The 22,719-nt window shown below is 45.4% G+C and overlaps 1 protein-coding gene across 4 annotated transcripts in view; it reads right to left on the reverse strand.

Annotated features, from left to right (window-relative positions):
* Positions 1-22,719, reverse strand: part of mllt10 (MLLT10 histone lysine methyltransferase DOT1L cofactor) — a 75,440-nt gene that overhangs the window by 11,326 nt on the left and 41,395 nt on the right. For all 4 annotated transcript variants that reach the window (XM_079490223.1, XM_079490222.1, XM_079490221.1 and 1 more), the window contains 2 exons: positions 8,717-8,856; positions 2,235-2,352 (listed from right to left, as the gene is read on the reverse strand). In XM_079490223.1, the coding sequence (XP_079346349.1) occupies positions 2,235-2,352; positions 8,717-8,856 (258 nt within the window). The remainder of the gene's footprint in view (positions 1-2,234; positions 2,353-8,716; positions 8,857-22,719) is intronic.

A 22,719-nucleotide genomic window follows, 5' to 3' on the forward strand; every position in this document is an offset into this window, starting at 1 on the left:
ACAATTAATCTGTTGGCATCAATCCAAATGCAATTTTTTCGTTCATTTTCCTCATAGACATTTCAAAAAGTATTTATTTAAAGACCTAAGCCTCGTACAAAGCCAACTCGAGTTGTGAGAAATCATGACAACAAACAAAAAAAATTGGGCCGAACAAATAATTAGAAGAAAAAAAACGGCAGGTTACAACACTTTTTTTGTTGGTTTTCTTCTTTGTAATTATTTGTTTGGTCCAAAATATTGTGTTTGTTGTCATGAGTTGTCACAACTCGAGTTGGCTTTGTCCGTGGCGTAACTGTCTTTAAATAAATACTTTTTGAAATGTCTATGAGGAAAATGAACACAAAAATTGCATTTGGATTGATGCCAACAGATTAATTTCGTTGTACACTGACAACGTCCAATGACAAAATAAAATCCATCCATCCATCCATCCATCCATTTCCTGGGCCCTGGTAGGGGGCGGGACTGCAGCGCTCTATTAGTCGCCTAGCCAAAAGAGAAGTAAAGGCTTTCATATTCTTGTTTTGCCGGCTAAGACGTAGATCTTGGGAAACAACTCCAAACACTGCAATAGTGGCAGAGGGTTCTATGGGCACTTCTAATACATCTGAAAATGTTTTAAATATTGATTGCCAAAATGTATTTAGCTTTGGACAAAACCAAAAAGCATGTGCAAGAGTAGCTTACAATCGCTTCAGAATTTGATGTTAAACTCTAGCCTATATCCTTCTGTTGTACGACATCTGGCGGAAACAGAGGATCTACAAGCTCACAATAGAAGCTAATTTTGAATATCTTCCGTGGACAAATATAGCTTCACTCCGGGAGTCAAAACATACGGTGAGAATCAAAGCAAATCTGGGTCTCCAGGGCTAACAACCTGCATGCTTGTGTGCACATGTGTATGAACATCTTGCAATACTTGTGCACATGCAACTCGTGAGAACACACACACACACACACACACACACACACACACACACACACACACACACACACACACACACACACACACACACACACACACACACACACACACACACACACACACACACACACACACACACACACACACACACACACACACACACACACACACACACACACACACACACACACACACACACACACACACAGCCCTGTGGCAAGCTGTCATTCAGGCTGATTAGTGAACTGACCTAAGGTCAGTGTAGGACTGGCTCTCCTTTCTCCCTCTCTCTCTCAACACGTGCATCAGTAAAGGAAAGGAGTCCACACTCCTCATCAGTAAAGGAAAGGAGTCCACACTCCTCATCAGTAAAGGAAAGGAGTCCACACTCCTCATCAGTAAAGGAAAGGAGTCCACACTCCTCACCAGTAAAGGAAAGGAGTCCACACTCCTCATCAGTAAAGGAAAGGAGTCCACACTCCTCAACAGTAAAGGAAAGGAGTCCACACTCCTCACCAGTAAAGGAAAGGAGTCCACACTCCTCATCAGTAAAGGAAAGGAGTCCACACTCCTCAACAGTAAAGGAAAGGAGTCCACACTCCTCACCAGTAAAGGAAAGGAGTCCACACTCCTCTGCACTCATGAGCACCAAACCCACAGGACGTCCAAAATGAGCTTTGGTGTGGGCTCATTGGTTCTCAAAGTGGGGTCCGGGGACCCTCGGGGGGTATATGGGAAGCGTAGGCTTCCCATATACGTTGGGAAACTAGTATGTCCAAAACTGTTACTGACTTACTGTACAGGATTCAAATTTAAAAATAGCAAAAGTAGCAGATCGACAAGCACAGAAAGCCGGTTTCTGCCCGACAACAATATGGAATGACCGGACATGCCGGTTTTGGGGAGAACACCCACACACCACGTTTTGGTGGGTGTTTCTCATAGACACCAGCAGCATCCCTCCCATTCTCTCTCTCCGTTTGTGCGTTTGTGTTCTTGGCCACAGACCCCCCTGGGTCCTGGTGACTCATGGCCCATTGGCTTGATGGAGATTTGTATGTTTATTCATGTCAATCTTTTATATATGTCCATGTGCATGACAGAGGGAGAGAGAGATAGACACAGAGAGATAGAGAGAAAGGGTTTGCAACTGGAGTGGTGTGGGAGGAGCCTCCACATGTCACTGAGTTGTGACCCTTGACCTCTCTGTGGGACCCAGGGGGTGTGACCCGTCCATTACCCCTAACCCCCCCCCCCCCCCCCCCCCCCACACACACACACACACACACACACAGTCCCATACCTGCTGGTGAGGCCTCCGACTGGGCGATGAGTGCTGCCATGGCCGAGTTGGGGTTTAGCCGGTTTCCAAACATGTGGGAGGGGGCCAGGTTGAAGACCGACCCTGAGAGACCACTCACCTACGCAGAGAGAGAGAGAGTGAAAGAGTGAGAGACACAATATTAAGAGATGGTGTGTGAAGTCTGACATCTTTAATTGAATATCCGTGTAGTGAACTAACTGGTGATGTGTTCAAGCCAGGTGACACAGTTTTGCTTTTTTCCCCCCTTTTTTCTATCTTTTCTTTTTTGCTGACGTTTGCTGTTTTTTTAAAGCGCTAGCATACACATAATTCAATTAATTCATGTCACTATACCTGTTGTCCTCTCAAGAGAGTGACATTACATATAGACTGAGCTGTGGCACCAACACAGCCATTGTTAGGAAGCAGTTGGACGGCCGGCTGGGTACACGATTTTCTTCTCTTTTTTAGCCTCCTTCACACATGTTTGGGGTTTGGTTACCATCAATACATGTCAACGCCTATTCGCAGCTTCCATCTTAAAACACTTCTAAAGCCCTGTAGTCTTAAGAGAACTGGTCTTGAGTTACTGTACCATGACCACTTTTTTCCATCTACACCCTTCGACACCCAAATATCTAATATGCCTGAAAATAGCTGATCTAATGTCCCCGCCAGAAGATGGACGCCGGGGTTCAAGTCACTGCTGCAGTGTAAAATGTTTTTTTATATACAAAGATCTTCTCTTCTGGGGGTCCCTCCCTGGCACTAAACATTTTCAGATGAGGGTCCTCGGGCGGCCAAATATATATCAATTTGGGGGCCCCTTAAGTTTGAGAACTAACTGCTGTAGTTCGTTCCTCTTTGTGGTTTCTCTGTGTTACCATCCTTACAAAGAAGAAACAACAAAACTACTACAATTACACACACACACACACACACACACACACACACACACACACACACACACACACACACACACACACACACACACACACACACACACACACACACACACACACACACACACACACACACACACACACACACACACACACACACACACACACACACACACACACACACACACACACAGCTGAAAGAACCCCTACAGTATCCACTGACATGATGACAAAGTGCATGTGATGCCTACAGTTTAATCCAATTAGGGCATTTCCCAAATAAGGAGCGTGGACAGACGGAGGCCGGTGGAGGGGGAACGGGGTGGAGGGGGAACATGGGTGGAGGGGGAACGGGGGCAGAGGATTGGGAATGCAAATGCATTCCAAAAAAACAAAATGGCTGTCTATTTTATGTAGCCTACGTGTGATTGTGTCCATGTCTACGTTTTAGGCCAGGGGTTCCCAAAATGTGTCGAGGACTTCCAAATAGCGATATAGGCTGGCTGCAGCCAGAGGCTCAAATGTTCAGAGATAGTTTTGACTATAATGAGCGAAGAATAAGGAAGGCTCTGTAACTACTTTAACCCAAAAGGCATTGGGATTGTGTGTGTGTGTGTGTGTGTGTGTGTGTGTGTTCGCCTTCCCACAGCACACAAGTTATCCTTACTGCCTCGAACCTTGACACACACATATGGCTCTAGCCTTTGATCAATCTATTTATTTTTACTCTTAATGTTCACCCACTGTGTACATTTTGCAAACATATATATTTGTTTTACTTTGACCACTAGGGCACCTCACAGGTGCATCCCACACACATTAATAACGTACCACATTTAAAAAAAATTATAAACGGAAAATAATTGAACGAAAACAAAAACTTTCATTTAACACTCACTAGAGATCATATTTGTCACCACCTTGATGTCAAAATGTTAGCACATATGACCCATTTTGCTGGGTTATATCAGTATATATGCGGACGCGCACACACACACAGTAAAGACAAAATCTAAAGGCTATCATACAGGAAATCTGAAAGAAAGACCATCTAGCACACTTTCAATTCATTTTCAAAAGGGGAAGATACAATAAAAAGGCAGGAAAACCACAGTTACACGGAGACATCAGACGAACGGGAAAACCTCAAAACCCGCACGTGTAAAAGACAAACAAGAAAGAAATAACATCTCTCTCTCGATAGGAAGCCTTTTTCATTTCTCTTCTCCAGAGTGACTTGGGTAGGCTCTCTTTTCAAACAGCCCACCCACCCCTTTCTCCACCTCCCATCTACATTCATTTTTCATTTGCATTCATTTTTCATTCAAAGCCTCTCTCCTCTCTCTCTAACACACCCCTCTCTCTCTCTCTCCAACACACCCCTCTCTCTCTCCATTTCTCAGTCTCTCTCATGTTGGGCTGGTAGCCAATAACAGTAGGCTGGAAGTCTGCTGAGGGACTTAAAATAGCACATGGTCTCTGTCTCTCGTGCAAGCTCACACACAAATGCACCATTTACACACACACACACACACACACACACACACACACACACACACACACACACACACACACACACACACACACACACACACACACACACACACACACACACACACACACACACACACACACACACACACACACACACACACACACACACACACACACACACACACACACACACACACACACACACACACACACACACACACACACACACACACACACACAGTGAGAAGGCCCCCCCAGATGTCCAGTAAGGTGAATCACCATGAACTCTCAAAACCACACATTTCTTTCTCCAACAATCTTCCCCCCCCCCCCTCTCTCTCTCTCTATGTATGCAGCAAACAGGCGTAATATCCTGTGGGCCTCATATTCTATAAGATGTGCAGGACAGCGCGAGAGAGAGAGACAGAGAGAGAGAGAGAGAGAGAGAGAAGGGGGTCGGGGCCATGCTGAACTCAAGCCATCAGGGTAGAGTGAAGCTCCGCCTTCCATCCCTACTGTGGTGCTTGTCAGATGCCATTACATCACATGATAAGAGAGAGAGAGAGAGAGAGAGAGAGAGAGAGAGAGAATAACGACAGAGTGGACAGGGATGGTGAGTGTGTGCGTGCGTGCACAGGGTGGGAAAAAGTACTCAAATGTTTTACTTAAGTAAAAGTATACTGCAATGTAGATGTACTCTGTTACAAGTAGAAGTCCCGTATTGAAAAGTATCTGCATCAAAATATACATAAAAGTACTAAAAGTAAAAATAAATCTTTTGAAAAATAGCCAATCTACAAACTCACAATGTTTTGTAATAATCAAAATCTACAATATTTGCCACCGAGATGAGATGTAGTCGAATAGAAGTAATAGTACTTAAAACTGGAAATACTCCAGTGAAGTAAAAGTACCTAAAAGATGTACAGTACTTGAGTAAATGTACATAGTTACTTCACACCACTGATGGTGAGTGTGTGTGTGTGTGTGTGTGTGTGTGTGTGTGTGTGTGTGTGTGTGCTTGCAGCGGGGTATAGTTGAGAAATGGCGGCAGAGAGGTCGGGATTGGAAGATGATTACTGGAGGCGTTTGAACTTTAGCTAGTGTTGATTTTGTCGACTACCTTTCTCACGGGGGAAAACTAAATAAAAAATAAGCTATGACTAAAACTATAAATAAAAATTTCGTCAAGAAATTAAAACTAGACAAATGTTAGGGAGGGACTAGTGGAAAAGAGTTTGGTTGCGCTCCGGTGTTGTGCTCTGAAAATGGCAAAAAAAAATCATTTTTGTCGACAAAATAAACTGTAGATTTAGTCGACTAAAATCGTATGATATTTAGTCGACTGTAATTAGTAGACTAACACTAAAACATTTCAGATGACTAAAATGTAACTAAAACTAAATCAAAATTTCATGGCAAAGTCAACACTGGTTTGAACTTAGCAGCAACGCAGGGATACAAAACAAAGTTTCATCCAGAAATGTAAAGAACAAAACGTTGTCACCCTTTCCTTTAGAATTCTGGATACAACCTTTTTATTCTCAAGCCCGATGATTATTTCACAATTAACTTAATTCTAATATAATTATTCCATTCATATCCTGCTAGACCCCAAGTTAAACATGATCAAACTCTATTTAATGTTTTGTACTTTTAACAACTTAAGCCATATAAAAAAGACAAATAGTGAAATTAACCAATCTACAATTTAATTACGTCTTTTTCACGTATTTACACACACACACACACACACACACACACACACACACACACACACACACACACACACACACACACACACACACACACACACACACACACACACACACACACACACACACACACACACACACACACACACACACACACAGAGAGAGACACACACAGAGAGAGAGAGAGAGAGAGAGAGAGAGAGAGAGAGAAGCAAGTCATGTGGTTTAATTTGGCAGGATGCAAACTATAGGCAAATTATGTGTGTGTGTGTACACGTGCGTGCATGTATGTGCGTGTGCACTAGGGCTGGGGCGGTATGGGATTTTTATTACCGCGGTTATTGTCGGCCCCCATACCGCCGGTATGGCGATAATTACCGCATCCCCCTGTTGTTATCCAGTTTACCAAAATTAAATCCACAACAGCGCTATTGTGAAGAGTAAGACCCTTGCGCAGCGCGAGGCAATTAACCCCAGCTGCAAACGATCCGGACTTTGATTGTGTGATTATAATATATATAAATCCTTTTGGGCCAAATAACCATTCAACCATGCAAGATTGGCATGTCAATGCCGCAACACGTGTTCGGGTGTCAATCAAATCAACTGCGTCAGACATCTCCCGCAGCCCGCTGTTAAAAAAAGAAATAAAAAAGCGAACGGATTTCACATCATTTCAGATCAAGACAAGTTGTGTTGAGCGTCTTTTTCCTGCGATCCCATTGATGTCACAACAGACAACATTTATAGGTGGGTCTGGTTTGGAGTAGCCTAATTTAAAACATTGTCCGACTTTGTTTTGAGAGAATATTAATACCTCGCGCTATTGTAACAGCCAGGTGCATCGTGCATTGCTCAGACCGTCAGAGAGAGAGAGAGAAAGATTAGGCTAAACGTGTAGCCTATGGATAAGGGCGCATCGTAGGTAACAGGTTTCAATTTTGTATTGATGTCTGTCAGCGAGAGACGAGAAGAGAAAGGGGGAGAGAGAGAGAGAGAGAGAGAGAGAGAGAGACATTAGGCTGTAGCCTATGGATAAGGGCGCATCGTAACGGTTTCAACTTTGTATTGATGTCTGTCAGCGAGAGAAGAGAAAGGGGGAGAGGGAGGGAGAGAGAGAGAGAGAGAGAGAGAGAGAGCTGTACAGACAGGACGGACAGAACTGTTTTTATCTTTTGACTGACTATAAGAAAAAGTCCTTCTGCACACCTACAATGGACAGGTGCGTCGGATAACTGGAACTGAGAAGTAGAGAAAAAAAGAATCCCGCACACTGTCTCACTTGGAATCGCAATGGCAACCATTCTCACTCCAATGAAATGCCCGCTCAGCAGCGCATCGCATGAAACAAACACCACCATTCAAAAACGTCCCCTCATCATGGAACCTAAAATCTTAAACATATTAAACAAATTCCAAGTTAACTGATAGATTTAATATATGATGAATTGAAAGGTTCAACTTCCAGCCGCTCCACACCACGCAGCAACTGCGCGCCTCCCCAGTCCCCAAGCCATGAGTTAACATTATTGCTTGATTGATTGATTTAAGTTTGTATTAACAGTTTACAGTACATTTGCACAACTCAATACAAAAACTGTTAACTGTTACTCTGTGAGTGGACGACACCATAAAGCATTACACTTGTTTACAAGAGGGTCCACCTTGTTCAATTCATCATAACATTTTGTACACTATACACTTCTATAAAGCCAAAAACAGGAAATCATCATAAAGGAGGTAAAAAGGGGGAAAAACATATACAGTGAGGGGGAAAAGGGGTGGGTGGAGTCAAGGGATTTACATGTCTTAATGACAGTTGGTAGGGCGTTCCACATTTTTGTGGCATAGGAGTGAAATTAATTTAGGTGGACCCTCTTGTAAACAAGTGTAATGCTTTATTGGGTCGTCCACTCGCAGTTAACAGTAATTAATTGAGTTGTGCTTGAAATGTAGGCTACTGTAATTCTGCAAACTGTTAATAAATAGTTCAATCAATCAATCAATCAATACTTGTTTGTGCCGAATCTGGGTTGCACATGGTTTGTTGAACTCCCTCTGTGGTGCTGGCATATGATTAGACTGACTGAGCCTCACTGTTTATTACGATACACTTTATTTCATATCAACCATATGCACTTAGGCCTAGAACCTAGGGTTAGAACTAGGGTTAGGGTTAGAACCTAGGGCGCCAGAACAGCACGGACAAAAAAAACTTAAAAAAAAAAAAAAAAAAAATCTTTTTTTTTTTTTTTTGGACCGCGGTAACGAACCCGATACCGCGGTATGCGTTGTATACCGGCGGTATGGCGATATTGCGGTTATTGCACCCAGCCCTAGTGTGCACGCGTGTGTGTGTGCATGTACTTACGTGTGTAGACGCAGTGCTGTTCAGAGGGGCGGCCGCTGTGAAAGGAGAGGGAGGGCCCAGCGAGGGTGTAGCCTGCTGTGACAACTCGGAGCCGACCGGTCCGCTCCCCAAAGACGGGCCGTCAACACCAGCGAACACACCTGTGGGAGGAAACCAGTTTTCTCAAATGTATAAAACTCTGTGACGCATTGAGGATGGGAGATGGGGGTCCGTGGCCCAATAGAGATAATTCTGGGGGTCCTTGACATGAAAAAGGTTGAGCACCACTGAGTTTTTTCAGAAAGAAAATAGGATTTAGAAGCCTTTTTTTTATCGACCTCAGTCCAAAATGGGTTAATGTATGTTTTGTAATAATAATCAAAGTAGTAAAAAGACAGTGACAGGACACAACCGCCGTTGTGTTTTGCAGCGACGTCGGGATTTAAGTCCAAACTAATTGGTTTATGGGGTGGGTGTGACTGCAACACCTGTTGTGCATGGATCTAATCCGGGGTCGTGAGGATACCGCTAATTGTGTTTCAATGATAATATAACATTAACACATTTTGTGCCAAAAACGTCCACAGACGTCCTAGGAATTACCGCACGTAGTGCCCAGGACATCTGTGGACGTCTTGTTTTTTGTTTTGTTTTTAAATGTCAAAAAGTTGGTCTAAAAGTGGGCACCCTGGGTCGCCATTTTGAAAGAATGAAAGGGCACATAATGTGTTGATATATACTAGAGTGGTGCCCATGGGGCACTGGCCTACTTGGAACGATGTCTGTGTCCCTTTTATGCCCATATATATGGAGTTCTTTATCAGGCATGGCCAAATGTGGAGTCTATGCAGATATCAGAACATCATTGTGATGTCCGAACAGGCCAGCTCCATATATGGAGATCAGAGGCTTTTTTCATTTTTTTTTCAATGTTTTTTATAGGAGGGACAGACAGTAGGCTGACAGGAAATGGGGGAGAGAGATGGGGGGGTGACATGCAGTAAAGGCCGTCGGGATCGGGAGTCGAACCCGCAGCACACTGCCAGACTCGGACTACCGGCCAAGGTGCCTGGACCGCTGAGCCACGGCCCAGGCCGAGATCAGAGGCTTTTGTGCTGGTTCTGGACAACAGGCTATCCGACGGACTCGACAGCGGGCACTGCACTCCCTGTGGTGGTGTGGAACGAGTCAAATTGAATGAAGTCGGTGGGGGGGGGGGGGGCGAACGGTTCTCGAGTTACGTGGATTACAGACGTACACACAGAGACTGGGTGCATTTATTTATAGATAGAGGATATAATAATACACACTCACACACGTACGTGAAAAATCACACTTTTTTTCGCCCACTGTATTTAAAATCGGCCACATGACGTCTTATGCCGTCATTTAGTGCCCTAAACCAGGGGCTCTCAACCTAGGGCAAGGGTTCTCAACCTAGGGCAGGGGTTCTCAACCTAGGGCAGGGGCTCTCAACCTAGGGCAAGGGTTCTCAACCTAGGACAGGGGTTCTCAACCTAGGACAGGGGTTCTCAACCTAGGGCAGGGGTTCTCAACCTAGGGCAGGGGTTCTCAACCTAGGACAGGGGTTCTCAACCTAGGACAGGGGTTCTCAACCTAGGGCAGGGGTTCTCAACCTAGGGCAGGGGTAGGCAACCTGCGGCTCTAGAGCCACATGTGGCTCTTGGGCCCTCTCCTGTGGGTTTTCTTTTTCTTTTCTTTCACATTTGAATCATAATTTAATATTGTAGTAGGCATAAAGCTATTCTTTCACTTTGATATTACACAAAGAATAAGAAACACATGTAATGAAGGAAAATGAAGAATGGATTAATGCTAAGACATCTTTGTTTGTTTTCACCACCAATGCTGCTGGCTTACTGGTATACTTGATTTGCTTTGAGAAATTAGCAAACAATACAATGTAATATTGAAAGACCATAGAAATCACTAAAAATCTAAATTTGCTTTATTAAAGCAAACATATTTTGCGGCTCCAAATGGAATTGTAATAATTTCTTTGGTCCAAAAGTGGCTCTTTTGATAATAAAGGTTGCCTACCCCTGACCTAGGGCATTAAGCAACTAGTCGACTAGTAAATCCACTAGTCGACCTTGTTGGTACTAGTTGACTAGTTGTAGAAAAAAATAATATATATATATATATATATATATATATATATATATATTCCCCGATTTTGTAGGCCTCAAGATCAGGTAGATTATAGTTATAGTCACCAATGTAAACTAGGCAACTAGTCAATTAGTAAAAATGACTAGAAGTGAATGCCCTATCTCAACCCGTGGGTCGCGACCCCTCGGGGGGTTCCGAAATTATTGTGGGGGGTCCCCAGATATTTTTTTTGCAACTGATTGGCTGGAAATGGAAATTGAGTTTACATAGTATAGTACACAGTGCATGCATAAACTTTCCTTAATGATTATATCTGGTTTTAGTATATGTATGATATTTATGATATATTTTCTCTATTAAGGTTATTGTAGCGGTCAATTTGTATTGGGGGTGGGGAGGTGGGGTGGGGCAGGGGTCACGAGACATGGCCAAAGCATTTCCGGGGGTCCCCAGCCAAAAACGTTGAGAACCCCTGCTCTAAACTAAACAAACATTAAAGTCCATAGACTTGGCTAGCAAATGACGTAATGCATTGGAGGGGCTGGCGCCCCTCAAACAGTCTTGGTATTTTTGAGCGGTGCCGAAACGCTCCAATGATGTGTGTGTATGTGTGTCTGAGTACGAACAGCTGCACCTGTTGTTGCGCAGCCTGCACCGCTCAGTTCACACAGGTGAGATTTTTTCTTTAAAACCTTGAAAAGTGATTTATTGCGATAAAAAAAAATATATATACTACATTAGTTCCATTGATCCAAACAGGAAACACAATCACCATATCATTCTGAAAGTACACTCAGCCCACCCATCTGACCACTACCAAGATGAATGTTACATAGTATGTCTTTAAGATGCATTTTATACAGTTTTGCACACACAAGGACTCAGGCTATTTAGCTTTCAGACCAGGATAACCTGGGGCGCATACTTAGTTTAGACTATAGTCATTGGTTAGACATGGGTTAAGGTTAGGTTTAGGTGTGCTGCCCCGTGGGAGGTTAGGTTTAGGGTGAGGGTTTGAGATAGATTGTAGTTGTAGGACTAATGACTGGTCTAACCAATGACTAGTCTAAACCAAGTACTGTCTAAACTAAGTACTGCACCCGGATAACCTATAACAATGTGTTGTTATAAACTTTCACTCTGGGCACGTGTCTATGTGACTACGTTATTCATTTCTGAAACTCTTAAAAGCTCCATTTATACTTCACCATATGACGGAGTTGGATGGCGAAAACAGCAGATATGCAGAGCTTGCAGATCTGCAGAGCTTGCAGATCTGCAGAGCTTGCAGATATGCAGATCTGCTTTTCCAGCATAGGACGTGTGTCACTTGGTGAAGCATAAACGAGGCTTTAGGATTTAAAAGGCGCTTTTATAGAATCATCCTCATCCTATATGGGTTAATGTAAACTCACATTCACACTTATTTTCACACACACACACACACACACACACACACACACACACACACACACACACACACACACACACACACACACACACACACACACACACACACACACACACACACACACACACACACACACACACACACACACACACACACACACACACACACACACACACACACACACACTTCCATTCTATGTCATTTTCCTCTCTCTCAAACTCCTCCTCCCTCTCTCTCTCTCTTCTCCCCAGGGGAGAGGGGGGATAAGCCCTGGGCCTGCCCCCCTCTTTGACCCAGCGAGAGGAGGGGGAACCAAGGGGGCCCCTCGGCTCCACAAAGGACTGAATGGCTCGGGGGCAGCGCACATTCACTACAGGAACAAGAGTGCTTTGTGCCAGGCCGGGGAGAGAAGAGGGGGGGTATAGAGAGAGAGAGAGATAGAGAAAGAGAGAGATAGAGAGAGAGATAGAGAGAGAGAGATAGAGAGAGAGATAGAGAGAGAGAGAGATATTGAGAGAGAATGCACATGCATCCATACACGTACACACACCATGAGCCCTTATACAATTTATATTACTTTGTATTAATATGCAACATTTATTTTTTGTTGCATGTGCTAAATTTACATACGATGGTAGAAAGAGATAGAAAACCGATGACACAGAGAGAGAGAGAGAGAGAGAGAGAGAGAGAGAGAGAGAGAGAGAGGGAGGGGGGGGGGGGGGGGGGGGGGGGACATGTAGCAACACAGGTCTCCTCCAGGGCAGGAATCGAACCAGGAACTTTGTGGACATCTTCAGTGTCATGCCTCAACACTTCATTTGATACCCCCACAGAACCAACACTGTAACCCGCTAATGCTGATACCCCCACAGAACCAACACTGTAACCCGCTAATGCTGATACCCCCACAGATCCAACACTGTAACCCGCTAATGCTGATACCCCCACAGAACCAACACTGTAACCCACTAATGCTGATACCCCCACAGAACCAACACTGTAACCCGCTAATGCTGACACCCCCACAGAACCAACACTGTAACCCGCTAATGCTGACACCCCCACAGAACCAACACTGTAACCCGCTAATGCTGATACCCCCACAGAACCAACACTGTAACCCGCTAATGCTGATACCCCCACAGAACCATCACTGTAACCTAATGCTGACACCCCCCACAGAACCAACACTGTAACCCTAATGCTGATACCCCCACAGAACCAACACTGTAACCTGCTAATGCTGATACCCCCACAGAACCAACACTGTAACCTAATGCTGATACCCCCACAGAACCAACACTGTAACCTGCTAATGCTGATACCCCCACAGAACCAACACTGTAACCTAATGCTGATACCCCCACAGAACCAACACTGTAACCTAATGCTGATACCCCCACAGAACCAACACTGTAACCCACTAATGCTGATACCCCCCACAGAACCAACACTGTAACCCACTAATGCTGATACCCCCCACAGAACCAACACTGTAACCTAATGCTGATACCCCCACAGAACCAACACTGTAACCCTAATGCTGATACCCCCACAGAACCAACACTGTAACCCTAATGCTGATACCCCCACAGAACCAACACTGTAACCCACTAATGCTGATACCCCCCACAGAACCAACACTGTAACCCACTAATGCTGATACCCCCACAGAACCAACACTGTAACCCGCTAATGCTGATACCCCCACAGAACCAACACTGTAACCCACTAATGCTGATACCCCCACAGAACCAACACTGTAACCCGCTAATGCTGATACCCCCACAGAACCAACACTGTAACCCGCTAATGCTGATACCCCCACAGAACCAACACTGTAACCTGCTAATGCTGATACCCCCACAGAACCAACACTGTAACCTGCTAATGCTGATACCCCCACAGAACCAACACTGTAACCTAATGCTGATACCCCCACAGAACCAACACTGTAACCTAATGCTGATACCCCCACAGAACCAACACTGTAACCCACTAATGCTGATACCCCCCACAGAACCAACACTGTAACCCACTAATGCTGATACCCCCCACAGAACCAACACTGTAACCTAATGCTGATACCCCCACAGAACCAACACTGTAACCCTAATGCTGATACCCCCACAGAACCAACACTGTAACCCTAATGCTGATACCCCCACAGAACCAACACTGTAACCCACTAATGCTGATACCCCCCACAGAACCAACACTGTAACCCACTAATGCTGATACCCCCACAGAACCAACACTGTAACCCGCTAATGCTGATACCCCCACAGAACCAACACTGTAACCCTAATGCTGATACCCCCACAGAACCAACACTGTAACCCACTAATGCTGATACCCCCCACAGAACCAACACTGTAACCCTAATGCTGATACCCCCACAGAACCAACACTGTAACCCACTAATGCTGATACCCCCACAGAACCAACACTGTAACCTAATGCTGATACCCCCACAGAACCAACACTGTAACCCACTAATGCTGATACCCCCACAGAACCAACACTGTAACCCACTAATGCTGATACCCCCCACAGAACCAACACTGTAACCCTAATGCTGATACCCCCACAGAACCAACACTGTAACCCACTAATGCTGATACCCCCACAGAACCAACACTGTAACCTAATGCTGATACCCCCACAGAACCAACACTGTAACCCTAATGCTGATACCCCCACAGAACCAACACTGTAACCTAATGCTGATACCCCCACAGAACCAACACTGTAACACTAATGCTGATACCCCCCACAGAACCAACACTGTAACCCACTAATGCTGATACCCCCCACAGAACCAACACTGTAACCCTAATGCTGATACCCCCACAGAACCAACACTGTAACCCTAATGCTGATACCCCCACAGAACCAACACTGTAACCCACTAATGCTGATACCCCACAGAACCAACACTGTAACCCTAATGCTGATACCCCCACAGAACCAACACTGTAACCAGCTAATGCTGATACCCCCACAGAACCAACACTGTAACCCTAATGCTGATACCCCCACAGAACCAACACTGTAACCCTAATGCTGATACCCCCACAGAACCAACACTGTAACCTAATGCTGATACCCCCACAGAACCAACACTGTAACACTAATGCTGATACCCCCACAGAACCAACACTGTAACCCACTAATGCTGATACCCCCACAGAACCAACACTGTAACCCTAATGCTGATACCCCCACAGAACCAACACTGTAACCCACTAATGCTGATACCCCCCACAGAACCAACACTGTAACCTAATGCTGATACCCCCACAGAACCAACACTGTAACCCACTAATGCTGATACCCCCCACAGAACCAACACTGTAACCCACTAATGCTGATACCCCCCACAGAACCAACACTGTAACCTAATGCTGATACCCCCACAGAACCAACACTGTAACCCTAATGCTGATACCCCCACAGAACCAACACTGTAACCCTAATGCTGATACCCCCACAGAACCAACACTGTAACCCACTAATGCTGATACCCCCCACAGAACCAACACTGTAACCCTAATGCTGATACCCCCACAGAACCAACACTGTAACCCACTAATGCTGATACCCCCACAGAACCAACACTGTAACCTAATGCTGATACCCCCACAGAACCAACACTGTAACCCACTAATGCTGATACCCCCACAGAACCAACACTGTAACCCACTAATGCTGATACCCCCCACAGAACCAACACTGTAACCCTAATGCTGATACCCCCACAGAACCAACACTGTAACCCACTAATGCTGATACCCCCACAGAACCAACACTGTAACCTAATGCTGATACCCCCACAGAACCAACACTGTAACCCTAATGCTGATACCCCCACAGAACCAACACTGTAACCTAATGCTGATACCCCCACAGAACCAACACTGTAACACTAATGCTGATACCCCCCACAGAACCAACACTGTAACCCACTAATGCTGATACCCCCCACAGAACCAACACTGTAACCCTAATGCTGATACCCCCACAGAACCAACACTGTAACCCTAATGCTGATACCCCCACAGAACCAACACTGTAACCCACTAATGCTGATACCCCACAGAACCAACACTGTAACCCTAATGCTGATACCCCCACAGAACCAACACTGTAACCAGCTAATGCTGATACCCCCACAGAACCAACACTGTAACCCTAATGCTGATACCCCCACAGAACCAACACTGTAACCCTAATGCTGATACCCCCACAGAACCAACACTGTAACCTAATGCTGATACCCCCACAGAACCAACACTGTAACACTAATGCTGATACCCCCACAGAACCAACACTGTAACCCACTAATGCTGATACCCCCACAGAACCAACACTGTAACCCTAATGCTGATACCCCCACAGAACCAACACTGTAACCCACTAATGCTGATACCCCCCACAGAACCAACACTGTAACCCTAATGCTGATACCCCCACAGAACCAACACTGTAACCCTAATGCTGATACCCCCCACAGAACCAACACTGTAACCCACTAATGCTGATACCCCCACAGAACCAACACTGTAACCCTAATGCTGATACCCCCACAGAACCAACACTGTAACCCTAATGCTGATACCCCCACAGAACCAACACTGTAACCCACTAATGCTGATACCCCCACAGAACCAACACTGTAACCCTAATGCTGATACCCCCACAGAACCAACACTGTAACCCTAATGCTGATACCCCCACAGAACCAACACTGTAACCCACTAATGCTGATACCCCCACAGAACCAACACTGTAACCCGCTAATGCTGATACCCCCACAGAACCAACACTGTAACCCGCTAATGCTGATACCCCCCACAGAACCAACACTGTAACCCACTAATGCTGATACCCCCACAGAACCAACACTGTAACCTAATGCTGATACCCCCACAGAACCAACACTGTAACCCACTAATGCTGATACCCCCACAGAACCAACACTGTAACCTAATGCTGATACCCCCCACAGAACCAACACTGTAACCTAATGCTGATACCCCCACAGAACCAACACTGTAATCCTAATGCTGATACCCCCACAGAACCAACACTGTAACCCTAATGCTGATACCCCCACAGAACCAACACTGTAACCCTAATGCTGATACCCCCACAGAACCAACACTGTAACCCTAATGCTGATACCCCCACAGAACCAACACTGTAACCCTAATGCTGATACCCCCACAGAACCAACACTGTAACCTAATGCTGATACCCCCACAGAACCAACACTGTAACCTAATGCTGATACCCCCCACAGAACCAACACTGTAACCTAATGCTGATACCCCCCACAGAACCAACACTGTAACCTAATGCTGATACCCCCACAGAACCAACACTGTAACCTAATGCTGATACCCCCACAGAACCAACACTGTAACCCTAATGCTGATACCCCCACAGAACCAACACTGTAACCCTAATGCTGATACCCCCACAGAACCAACACTGTAACCTAATGCTGATACCCCCACAGAACCAACACTGTAACCTAATGCTGATACCCCCACAGAACCAACACTGTAACCCTAATGCTGATACCCCCACAGAACCAACACTGTAACCTAATGCTGATACCCCCACAGAACCAACACTGTAACCCTAATGCTGATACCCCCACAGAACCAACACTGTAACCTAATGCTGATACCCCCACAGAACCAACACTGTAACCCTAATGCTGATACCCCCCACAGAACCAACACTGTAACCCACTAATGCTGATACCCCCACAGAACCAACACTGTAACCCTAATGCTGATACCCCCCACAGAACCAACACTGTAACCCTAATGCTGATACCCCCACAGAACCAACACTGTAACCCTAATGCTGATACCCCCACAGAACCAACACTGTAACCCACTAATGCTGATACCCCCACAGAACCAACACTGTAACCCTAATGCTGATACCCCCCACAGAACCAACACTGTAACCCTAATGCTGATACCCCCACAGAACCAACACTGTAACCCACTAATGCTGATACCCCCACAGAACCAACACTGTAACCCACTAATGCTGATACCCCCACAGAACCAACACTGTAACCCACTAATGCTGATACCCCCACAGAACCAACACTGTAACCCTAATGCTGATACCCCCCACAGAACCAACACTGTAACCCGCTAATGCTGATACCCCCCACAGAACCAACACTGTAACCCACTAATGCTGATACCCCCACAGAACCAACACTGTAACCCTAATGCTGATACCCCCACAGAACCAACACTGTAACCCACTAATGCTGATACCCCCACAGAACCAACACTGTAACCCTAATGCTGATACCCCCACAGAACCAACACTGTAACCTAATGCTGATACCCCCACAGAACCAACACTGTAACCCGCTAATGCTGATACCCCCACAGAACCAACACTGTAACCCGCTAATGCTGATACCCCCACAGAACCAACACTGTAACCCACTAATGCTGATACCCCCACAGAACCAACACTGTAACCCACTAATGCTGATACCTCCACAGAACCAACACTGTAACCCTAATGCTGACACCCCCCACAGAACCAAAACTGTAACCCGCTAATGCTGATACCCCCACAGAACCAACACTGTAACCCACTAATGCTGATACCCCCACAGAACCAACACTGTAACCCACTAATGCTGATACCCCCACAGAACCAACACTGTAACCCGCTAATGCTGATACCCCCACAGAACCAACACTGTAACCCGCTAATGCTGATACCCCCACAGAACCAACACTGTAACCCTAATGCTGATACCCCCACAGAACCAACACTGTAACCTAATGCTGATACCCCCACAGAACCAACACTGTAACCCTAATGCTGATACCCCCACAGAACCAACACTGTAACCCTAATGCTGATACCCCCACAGAACCAACACTGTAACCCTAATGCTGATACCCCCACAGAACCAACACTGTAACCCTAATGCTGATACCCCCACAGAACCAACACTGTAACCTAATGCTGATACCCCCACAGAACCAACACTGTAACCCTAATGCTGATACCCCCACAGAACCAACACTGTAACCTAATGCTGATACCCCCACAGAACCAACACTGTAACCCTAATGCTGATACCCCCACATAACCAACACTGTAACCCTAATGCTGACACCGCCACAGAACCAACACTGTAACCTAATGCTGACACCCCCACAGAACCAACACTGTAACCTAATGCTGACACCGCCACATAACCAACACTGTAACCCTAATGCTGACACCGCCACAGAACCAACACTGTAACCTAATGCTGACACCCCCACAGAACCAACACTGTAACCCTAATGCTGACACCGCCACAGAACCAACACTGTAACCTAATGCTGACACCCCCACAGAACCAACACTGTAACCTAATGCTGACACCCCCACAGAACCAACACTGTAACCTAATGCTGACACCCCCACAGAACCAACACTGTAACCTAATGCTGACACCCCCACAGAACCAACACTGTAACCTAATGCTGACCCCCCCACAGAACCAACACTGTAACCCGCTAATGCTTGAGGCCCACTTTGTCCCCCCGAAAAAGACTCATTCATTCATCACAGAATTGAGTTCATGCCCAGTGGTAAAGTTTAGGCTACACATGCACACATGGGAGGTCTAAGTAGAACAGCACTACAAGGGGAGATATGACCGATATATTATATTTTACATATTTTTGTCGGGGTTGGAAACCTTGCATGTCCAAAACCGTTCCCTTTTCTATTATTTTATAAATTATTTAAAATAGTGAAAATGGATTGTGTGGATTGCACTGGTGTGCTTGTAGATCTGATATTTTCACTACTCTTGTGCGACACAGTGAAATATGGGGATAAAAAGGTTTCTGAGCGACAGCAACGATGCTGTAAATTATGTTCCTTTTGTTGACAGATTATTTTGAGATATAAATGTAGATTATTTTGTAGTTTAGTATATAAACTCCCCTCTGTCAGGTGAAGCATGAGGTCTGCAGGAAGCATGAGGTCAGTCCGCTGCCCCCCCAGGTTGGCAGAGGAAGTGTAGCGCCCAGGATTACATTATTAGATAATTGACACAAAATTATAGTGTTCTCTACATTAAAATCTGTACTGCAATCAGTAACTGAATCAGGGACTGGGACAGTGTCTCAATCCATTCTTTTTCCTGCAAAAAGCTGCAGATGAAGGAGGAGGCATCTGGACTGTAATGTAAAACATCATGCCGGGCGCGTGCGCACTTCCTCTCCATGCGTTTCCGACAATCACACCTAATTGGCTCCTATTAGCGAGAGCCTCCTGCAGCAGTGCATTATTCGTTAACGGCGAGAATTCACCCATAATTGTGAAGGACACTTTCAGAAGAATAATCAGGGAATAATGGACGTGAAGTGAACAAATGAGAATAATTATAGCGCACTACAGCATCAAGGTAAGACTACTACACGAAAGAAACGTTCTCTCTCATTGATGTCTGATGGAGGCCGATTCATAGTTTATAGACAATGCACAGAAGAGGTCTTTTCCTTTGACCATTGTTCTGTATTCCCTCTCTCCTCCAAATCTAGACATCCTGAGGTCTACCGCAGTATCAAGGACAAGACCACCAGATTTGTGAACAGCTTCCACCCAGCTACCATCAGACTGTTGAACACTTTGATGGGCTGTTTTTCCTAATATGCTGGATGTGTGGATTTTTTTGTTACCCTATATGCAGACAGACTACCTTTCGTTGAGTTTTGCTTTTTACAAACTACCTTCTCATGTGAAGCCGTCAACGCGCTGCTACTTTTTGCATCTAACCTCACGTACATACCCGTTGCTTTTTTATATTACGGGTGCGTTCGGGTGCAGCGCTCTGAGCGCACTGTGTAATACAAACAAATATGTGAGTGTGCACATATCCGAACGCACCCTATAGTATACAAACTTACAAAAATATACGTGCACACACACACACACACACACACACACACACACACACACACACACACACACACACACACACACACACACACACACACACACACACACACACACACACACACACACACACACACACACACACACACACACACACACACACACACACACACACACACGATGGAGCGTGCACACATTAACACATTTCACCTGCTTCTGTCACCTGTTCATGATGTGACAATAAAATGTCAATAAATATTCCACATCAGGCCTCCAGATCAGAGCCATCCGTTTGCACGCTACAAGCTACACTTGTAGTGACACCCCCCCTGACTGAGTGTCCACACATTTTCTTTTCTTTTTAACACTTTAATTGCCCTGGGTTATTTAATCCATTACATTATAGCGCCCAGTCGATTTATAAACACGGACCACTTTTACAGACGGACCGGATGTTGTTGTGAATGTGTGTGTAGTGAGTGTGTTATTAACGTTTTAAGATTTTCGTTGTCGTCGGCTAAACGGGAGGGAGATTTTCGATGACGTCTCACTGTTGCGCAAAACATCGAGGATTGCACAATAGTACTCCCAAGCTGTGGAGCGATGCGATCCGTTTTCATATCAATAAACTTTGTCTTTTGGATCAAACTTCGTCTTGGGCGTCGGGCGTTACTAATAGAAAGGACAAAGAACTTCGTCCTGGGTGATGGGGGCGTTAACATAAATCTTCACTGCTGGGGGTCATACATATATTACGTATCAGGGGTCCTTGACATTCAAACGTTTGAGAACCACAACTGGACAAAAATAACTACCGGTACATTGGATCCACTGGAACACACGCTAACCGTTTTCCCCCCAAAAAACTATTTGGATATACAAGGTTTCCACCCGACAGCGACACCCCCCCCAACCCCACCCCCCTCCCTCCCTGTCCCATCTATGACCCCCCCTGCTATCAAACATTAACCTGGCCCAAAACTCACCCCATGCCTCCACCACCCACCCCCTCACCCACAAACACACATCTATCAGGTTAACTATCCAGCCGTCAGCCTCCCATTACTGCCCTGCATTAACCTCAGGCTAAATATTTACAGTAAGGAGATGATAACAAGCGCGTTCACACACACACACACACACACACACACACACACACACACACACACACACACACACACACACACACACACACACACACACACACACACACACACACACACACACACACACACACACACAGTGTCACATTTAAACACACGCACAATGCATATAGACACAAAATCACAGACACTCTTGCATAGAAGTATACATATCGTTGCTGTCGGGCAGAAACCTCTTATCTCCCCATGTTCTAACTTTTTGTGGTTTTTTTTTTTGTAGTTTTGCCGCCGTAAATGAACAGCCCTACTTGATCATACTACAGCAGATCTGCAAGCTTGAAACTCGTCTCGAGCTTGTCGATCTGCTACTTTTGCCGTTTTTGAATTTTAATCCTGAAAAGCAACAGTTTTGGACATGA

The sequence above is a fragment of the Electrona antarctica genome (genome assembly GCF_951216825.1).
Source record: "Electrona antarctica genome assembly, chromosome: 20".
Classification (NCBI taxonomy): Eukaryota; Metazoa; Chordata; class Actinopteri; order Myctophiformes; family Myctophidae; genus Electrona; species Electrona antarctica.